The 8,185-nt window shown below is 37.6% G+C and overlaps 1 protein-coding gene across 3 annotated transcripts in view; it reads left to right on the forward strand.

The window, feature by feature from the left end:
- LOC123934829 (X-linked inhibitor of apoptosis) overlaps positions 1 to 5,972 on the forward strand; it is a 60,885-nt gene extending 54,913 nt beyond the window's left edge. For all 3 annotated transcript variants that reach the window (XM_045994956.1, XM_045994957.1, XM_045994955.1), the window contains exon 7: positions 1,413 to 5,972. In XM_045994956.1, coding sequence (XP_045850912.1) covers positions 1,413 to 1,606 — 194 coding nt within the window. In that variant the 3' untranslated portion in view covers positions 1,607 to 5,972. The remainder of the gene's footprint in view (positions 1 to 1,412) is intronic.
- Positions 5,973 to 8,185: the final 2,213 nt, after the last annotated feature.

An 8,185-nucleotide genomic window follows, 5' to 3' on the forward strand; every position in this document is an offset into this window, starting at 1 on the left:
CTAGGGACTCTGAAGATTCTCTCCTGCTGCCCCTCCCCCACTCTCAGAAATAGATAAATAAATCTTTTTTTTTTAAAATGCCCCAAGTGATTCCCACGTGAGGCCACATTTGGAAACCACTGGTCTACAAAGATTGTTAAAATATGTAATGCCTTTAGAATAGTGCCTGGCACGTAACAATAAGTGCTGTATTACTGTTAACTGCTGCCATTATTGATGTTGTCATTATAGTTCTTTTTTTTTTTTTAAGTAGACTCCACGTGCAGTGTGGAGCCCAGCACAGGGCTTGAATTCACAACCATGAGATCGAGATCTGAGCTGAGATCAAGAGTGGGACACTTAACCAACTGAGCCACCCAAGTACCCCTGTCATCATTGTTTTGTTTGACCATGAAACACATTTTTGTGATGTATTTGTTAACACCTCAAAACCTAGTTTGGGAAAGGCTGAATTAAACAAGTACTTTAGTGCCACCTATATGCTAATGTTACCCAAATCTATTTTTCTAGCCCTAACTTCTCCTGATCTCAAGACGTGACTGTCCAATGACATTTATATACAGATGCCCTGCAGACACCTCAAAAACAACTTGAAAAATGCCAAACCAATATTTCCTTTTGGCATCACCATCCCCTTGTAGCCACACTATAAATCTTTTTTTTAAGATTTTTTAAATGTATTTATTTGATAGAGAGTTCACAAGTAGTCAGAGAAGCAGGCAGAGAGAGAGAGGAGGGGGAAACAGGTTGCCTGCTGAGCAGAGAGCCCGATGTGGGGCTCGATCCCAGGACCCTGGGATCACAACCTGAGCCGAAGGCAGAGGCTTTAACCCACTGTGTCACCCAGGCGCCCCGCCACACTAGAAATCTTAAAATCAACTCTGGTTCCTCTTTTTTCCTTATCCATCACATGTGGTCAGTCACCAAATCCTAGAAGTCCCACTTCAGAAGTGTCCTCAGATCCATCCCTCCATTTCTGGAGTGAGTCATGCCCTTTCCATATGTCACTTCATTTTACCTAACCCTGGCTTCTCTATCTGGCAAGTTGCTGGCCATGTTTAAATGTCACTCCACCTCTTCCCCCATCCCCCACACCCTGCAGCTGCCAACCTGAGAAGCCTTTCCCACCTCATCTGAACAGAAGAACTGTTTCTCTCATCTCATTCCCCAAGCACTTTGTACATAACTTTATTATAGCACTTAACCACTTTGTACTTTGTGCTTCCCTCCATAGCCTCAGCTCACGTCCTTCTCTAGCCTGCGAGCTGCTTAAGAGCAGGTGTCATGTGTGAGTCATCCTGTCTCCTGGCCCTTGCCTAGCACCTGGCACATAGTAGGGGTTCACGTTGTTTCAGTACTTTTCAGCAACTAAGAAAGTAAAAAATTAACACATTTCTTTTCTCTTTGTGCAGAGATTAGTGCTGAAGAGCAGCTGAGGCTCCTGCAAGAGGAGAAGCTTTGCAAAATCTGTATGGATAGAAATATTGCTGTGGTTTTCATTCCTTGTGGACATCTGGTCACTTGTAAACAATGTGCTGAAGCAGTTGACAAATGTCCCATGTGCTACACAGTCATTACTTTCAAGCAGAAAATTTTTATGTCTTAAAAAATTTTATGTCTTACTCTAACTCTACAGTTAGGCGCATTATGTTCTTGTCATTAACCCTGATTGAGTGTGTGATGTGAACTGACTTTAAGTAATCAGCATTCAATGCCATTAGCATTTGCTACCAAGTAGACAAAATGTAAACTACAATGTTCTAGTTCGTAATCTAAAATTTGAATTTCTGGATTTTGGGGGATATTAGATATGTTGTATATGTTTTTTTTTAACTCTTATTTAATTGAAATTAAACTAAGAAGCATCATACTGTAACTGATCACAATGTGTATTTGTAGTACACTAACTTAGTTTCTAAGTGTAAGTGAATTAATCAGCTGAATTTTTCATTCTTTTCATAGAGGCTTAACAAATGGAGCATTCTTTGTAAACGTGGAGATTAGAGTTAATCTCCCCAATCACATAATTTGTTTTGTGTGAAAAGGAATGAACTGTTCCACACTGGTGGAAAGATAGAGATTATTTTTAGATGTTTGTCTTTGTGTTTTAGTATTTTGTCCATTCTCTTTTAAAATTAGACACACGTGCTTGGATGGGTGATTGTAAAAAATTATTTTGCCATTGTTAAAAGGGTATTTAAGGATAGAATACCATCTAGCCAACATGTACTGACATGGAAAGATGTCAAAGATATATTAAGTGTAAGCTAAAGTGGCAAAACACTGTGTATAGAATGAGTCAGATGAAGGTGTGTGTGTTTTGTATATGTATAGAACAAAAAATTTGGATCGATAAAGCACCAAACTGTTAAATGTGGTTTCTCTTGGTGGGGGGAGGGTAGGGCCCAGAGGGAGGGTTGCAGGGGCCTTTCACTTTCTACTTTTTTCATTTTATTCTGTTTGGATTTTTGTAAGTATGTATTAATTTTGTAATCAGAATTTTTAAAAAGTATTTTACTGATTTAAAGGCTTAGGCATGTTCAAACGCCTGCAAAACTACTTATTGCTCAGCTTTAGTTTTTCTAATCCAAGAAGGCAGAGCAGTTAACCTTTTTGGTGCCAATGTGAAATTTAAATGTTTTTTTGTTTTTCCTGCTTTTGTGGATGAAAAATATTTCTGAGTGGTAGTTTTCTGACAGGTAGACCATGTCTTCTATTGTTTCAAAATAAATATTCCTGATTTTGTAAAATGAAATATAAAATATGTCTCAGATCTTCCAATTAATTAGTAAGGATTCATCCTTAATCCTTGCTAGTTTAAGCCTGCCTAAGTCACTTTACTAAAAGATCTTTGTTAACCCAGTATTTTAAACATCTGTCAGCTTATGTAGGAAAAAGTAGAAGCATGTTTGTACACTGCTTGTAGTTATAGCGACAGCTTTCCATGTTGAGATTCTCATATCATCTTGTATCTTAAAGTTTCATGTGCGTTTTTACTGTTTGGATAATTAAGATGTATATAGGACAAAATGTCAAGTCTTTACCTAAATTGTTTTGTTTCCTTGACTAGTAGTAGTAGTAGGTACTTCTGAAATAAATGTTCTCTCAAGATCCTTAAAATCTCTTGGAAATTACAAAATATTGACAAGAAAATGAGAATACTTGTTTAAATACTAAAAAGAAAATAAAACTTGAATAAGAGTCAGTAGAGATTAAAAAATAGAAGTTTAAAAGTGCTTCATACAACACCCAGGGTTTGCATAAAAGATTCTTAAACCAACGTGTCAATAGAGGTGAGTGAGGCATTTTACTGCAGAGAAACATTTGAGAGTGAAACTTAAAAATCCTATTTTCATTGTATTTTCTATGAGAAAGAATATTGTCATGTTCTCCTCACCTCTGTGAATGACTGTTTTAGTGGCAGTCATTTAAAGCATTGCGAATTTAAATGAGAACTTTTTAAATTAAATAATGACCGCCCTGGTTGGGGGGCTGTCTTGTTTTATGGTGTAAACTCTCAGTTCTTTACCTTTGCACTTCCACTTAGGTTTAGTTAAATTTCGTTAAGTTAACTTTTACTTATATAGTCTATGCTTTGAATTTAAATTACAAGGGGAGAAAAGTGTTAAAGGTTCTTAAATGTGTTTTCCAGAACATGTCAGCTCCAAGTCAGGTAGTTAATTCAATCTAGTTGTTGGCCAAGGACTGAATTATTTTAACATAAGGCTTTTCCTGTTCTGGGAGCCTCAGTTCATTAAAACTCTTCTTTTAAAACTTGAATGTTTAGAGTTAAGAAAGACCTTTTTTCTCCCCATGAGTTGTGAAATGTAATGCATGAAGCTGATGTGGATAACAAGTTTATTTTAAGAATTGTTTAGAAATGCTGTTGCTTCAGGTTCTGAAATCACTCAGCACTCCAACTTCTAATCACATTTTTTTTAAGACTTACCAGTGTTTGTCTGTGTTCTCACTACAAAAAGCACTGGATCCTTTCCATCTAGTTGTGCAAAAAATGATTACTTGCAAGGTCAAAATATAATCAGATCCAAATCTGCGCCTCCTCCTTTCCCAAAATAGTTCTTCATATCTACATGTAGACATTCCTTTTCTGTTAGAAAGTTCACTTTAAAGATTTCTAAGTCACCACCTATTTTACTACGTTTTAGTCATGTGAAGAGTCAGGTTGTTTGGTAATAAGTAGTTCTCTTTATTCATAATAATTTGGTGTGCTGATCAAAAGCCTTGTTTTAATTTTTGAAAAATGGGTTTCATGTTTATAAAGTAAACTCCAGTTTATTAATTAACGGCTTTGTATTGCCTTTCCTGCTAGGTTTGGGTTTCTTGGGGTTTTTTTCCCCCCTTTGGTTAAGGGCTAAGATGGGGTAGGGTCGGTGTGATGGGTGTATATAATGGGATTTGGCCCTGCCTAACTATGATCTTTCGTTTTTTGCGGTTACATTATTTAAATTTTGGTAGGCTTTTTTTTTTTTTCCTGTTTTCATTTGAGTGGATAAAACTGGTATTTTGAACTCTCTGAATGGAGACTACCACCGCAGCATTAGGTGCGTGTATTGTACTCTTTAGGCCCAAATCATTGTTTTATTTCCTGATTCCCCAGGGGTTGAGTAGGGAAGGGGTGGAGGAGTGGGAAAAATGGGGTAGGTTTTTCATTTCCATTAGAGAAATAAGAAAACAGGAGGGGATTGTTGACAGATGTAGTTATTTTTATCCAAGTCTGCTTTTTAAAAGAGAGAGCTATTTCTTTATCTCTGAAATAAGAATAATAACTGTCTTATAAAATCAGGAGAATTCAGGGAGACCCTGGATGTCAGATACTTGCTACAAATGTTCATTCCCTTCCCAGCGCACTCGCTAACCCTTCAGGGGTTTGCCTTGACTGGAAATTTGGGCTAAGACTTAGATGATAACTCGTTCGGTGACTCTTACTCATCTTTTTTTGGCAGCTCTCATAGTTAAGATGTAAATTATAATAAATGGGTCAGGTCCTTAAAAATATTTAAGTTCCTCTTTTAAATCTTAACTATTTTTATCGAATTCAGTGAGTTTTCCTAATAGAAACAATTGGCTTATTCCTACTTTCATCATCAGTGTCAATTTGACTCTTACTCACTTAGCACAATGTGAATTTCACTAGTGGCATACTAGAATCCTAGAGTTCAGAGCCAGAAGTGACCTTAGAGGACTATCTGATTCTTCCCCCTCATTTTACAGGTGAGACAACTGAGGCTCAAAGGTGAATGATTTATTCAAAGCTATCTAGCTAATTAGTGGCAGCCCAGACTGACACATGGTTTGAAAGTGAAAAACTTCAAGTTACCTCTCCTGGGAGGTCTCAGATGTTTATTTTTTCAACTATTCTTTCTTTTATAGCATAACTTTCACTACATATTAAATGACACTTTATGACTAATACAGTAGGACAATCTTAAATACATATATCTTCAAATTGTACAATACTACGTTAATGTTTTGGGTGGTAAGATTCTATTTTGAAGACTGAAGTGTGCAGATATGCATAGAGGGTTTTTTTTGGCATTTCCTGCGTTCTTATTGTGTATCATTAATGCAACGTTTAAAATTACTATATAAGTATATTTTGTCATTTTTCCTATATTTACTAACAAATACGCGTTTTTCAATTTGATGTAACAAAGGCTTTAATGTACTTTTGGTTAGAAGATTTTGCATTTTTTTCATTACTGTTAATATTTAATCTGACAGAATGACGGATTCTTATGTCATTGTATTAGTGCTGTGAATAATCGTGAAATGTTTTCAGATAGAGTGCTATATTTGTGAATATAATTTTATGACTTTTGTCATTTAGTAGAAACCTTTCCATCAATATGGAAAACAAAGAAAATAGCTTTCCACTGTATAATCTGGCAGTTATCAAAGCTTATTTTTCTGTGAATAAAACTTATTCAATAAAGTACTATTCTTTAAAATGATATCTTATTCCTTTGTATTTATTTTACTTTCTTAGAAAAAATAAGATAGCCCTCTTAAAAATACTAGAATGAAACCTAAATATATTTTCTGCTATTGGGCCTGGCATTAAGGTACACATCAAGACATGTCCTGTTAAAAGAAAAAAGACATCCGTTTTCATATTAATTTATAGAAATCTGTAAGTACATGAAAAGCCTGTTTTTTTAAATGTATAAAAATAAGAACTATTTTACCTTACCCTCTCCCCACAAAGATTGGTCTATTTCTCCCAAGAGATATTAGTCACCATAACAAATCATGAGCAAGAAATTTAAATGCAGCGTACCTTTCTTCATGTCAACTATACTTTCAATGAATATTGATAAAGATGTGAATTTTCAAACTTTCTCTTGAAATTCAAGCCCCAGAGAGGGCACCAAAAAATTTTTTTTAAAAAGCTTTCTCTTACAGAAATTTTCAAACTTACACAAAAGTAGAAAGGAAATTATAGCTAACTCCATGGTATTCCTCATTCAGCTTCAATAAATAATATTTTGGGGGCACCTGGGTGGCTCAGTGGGTTAAGCGTCTGTCTCGAGCCCCACAAGAGCCTGCTTTTCCCTCTCCCTTTGCCCGCCACTCCCCCTGCTTGTGCTCACTCTCTTTCTCTGTCATATAAATAAAAACTATTCAATAAATAAATAACATTTTGCTCATCTTGTTTCATCTGGGATTTCCCCCCCTTCCCTCCCCTTTTTTGCTTGCATATTCTAGAACAAATCCTAGGCACCATGTAATTTCTTCTGTAGTTACCTTATTATGTACCTATGCCAGATTAGAATTTTTCTAACAAAAATTGAATTTTAAACTCTCTACTGTTGCTGAATTTTAATGGACATCTAAATAAGGATTAAAGTCAACTTTATTGCCCTTTCCCCTATTTGAAGATTAGGGAAAATAAAGCCCCTCAGAACTGATATTTAAGGGGTGCCTGGGTGGCTCAGTCGTTAAGTGTCTGCCTTGAGTTCTGGTCATGATCCCAGGGTCCTGCTGAGGAGGAAGCCTGCTTTTCCCTCTCCCACTCCCCCTGCTTCTGTTCCTTCTCTTGCTGTGTCTCCCTCTGTCAAACAAATAAATAAAACCTAAAAAAAAAAAAAAAGAACTGATACTTAAAAATACTTTCAGGGATGCCTGGGTAACTCAGTTGTTAACCCTCTGCCTTTGGCTCATGTCATGATCACAGGGACCTGGGACTGAGTCCCACACTGGGATTCTTGTTCAATGGGGGGTTTGCTTCTCCCTCTCTCCCTCCCCATGCTCGAGAGTGTGTGCACGCACGCACCCTCTCTCTGTCATATAAATAAAATCTTTAAAAATAATAAGAACGCGGGGGCGCCTGGGTGGCTCAGTGGGTTAAGCCTCTGCCTTCGGCTCAGGTCATGATCCCAGGGTCCTGGGATCGAGCCCCGCATCGGGCTCTCTGCTTGGCAGGGAGCCTGCTTCCTCCTCTCTCTCTCTCTGCCTGCCTCACTCCCTACTTGTGATCTCTATCCGTCAAATAAATAAATAAATCTTAAAAAAAAAAAAAAGAAGAACGCTTTCAGACTATGTTCTTGGGGTGCTTTGGCAGGCTCAGTAGAGCATGTGACTCTTGATCTCGGGGTTGTGAGTTCGAGCCCCACGTTGGGTGTAAAGATTACTAAAATCTTAAAAATAAACTATGTTCTCACTATGTCATTTGTAATTTGTTTATAGATTATAGAGTAAATGTGGTAGTTGTTAGAAGTTAGTAGTTTCGGGGTACCTGGCTGAGTTAGCAGACAGAGCATGTGACTCTTGATCTTGACATAGTGAATTCAAGCCTAACTGGGCATAGAGTTTACTTAATTTAAAAAAGGGGGCACCTGGGGCACCTGGGTGGCTCAGTGGATTAAGCCACTGCCTTCAGCTCAGGTCATGATCTCAGGGTCCTGGGATCGAGCCCCGCATCGGGCTCTCTGCTCCGCGGGGAGCCTGCTTCCTCCTCTCTCTCTGCCTGCCTCTCTGCCTGCTTGAAATCTCTGTCTGTCAAATAAATAAATAAAATCTTTTAAAAAGGGCGGGGGGCACCTGTGTGGCTCTGTCAGTTAATCCTCTTCAGCTCAGGTCATGATCTCATAGTCCTGGGATGGAACCCCACTTAGGGCTCTGCACTCAGCGAGGAGTCCGATTCCTCTCCCTTTGCCCCTCCTCC

Source organism: Meles meles, chromosome X (assembly GCF_922984935.1).
Source record: "Meles meles chromosome X, mMelMel3.1 paternal haplotype, whole genome shotgun sequence".
Classification (NCBI taxonomy): Eukaryota; Metazoa; Chordata; class Mammalia; order Carnivora; family Mustelidae; genus Meles; species Meles meles.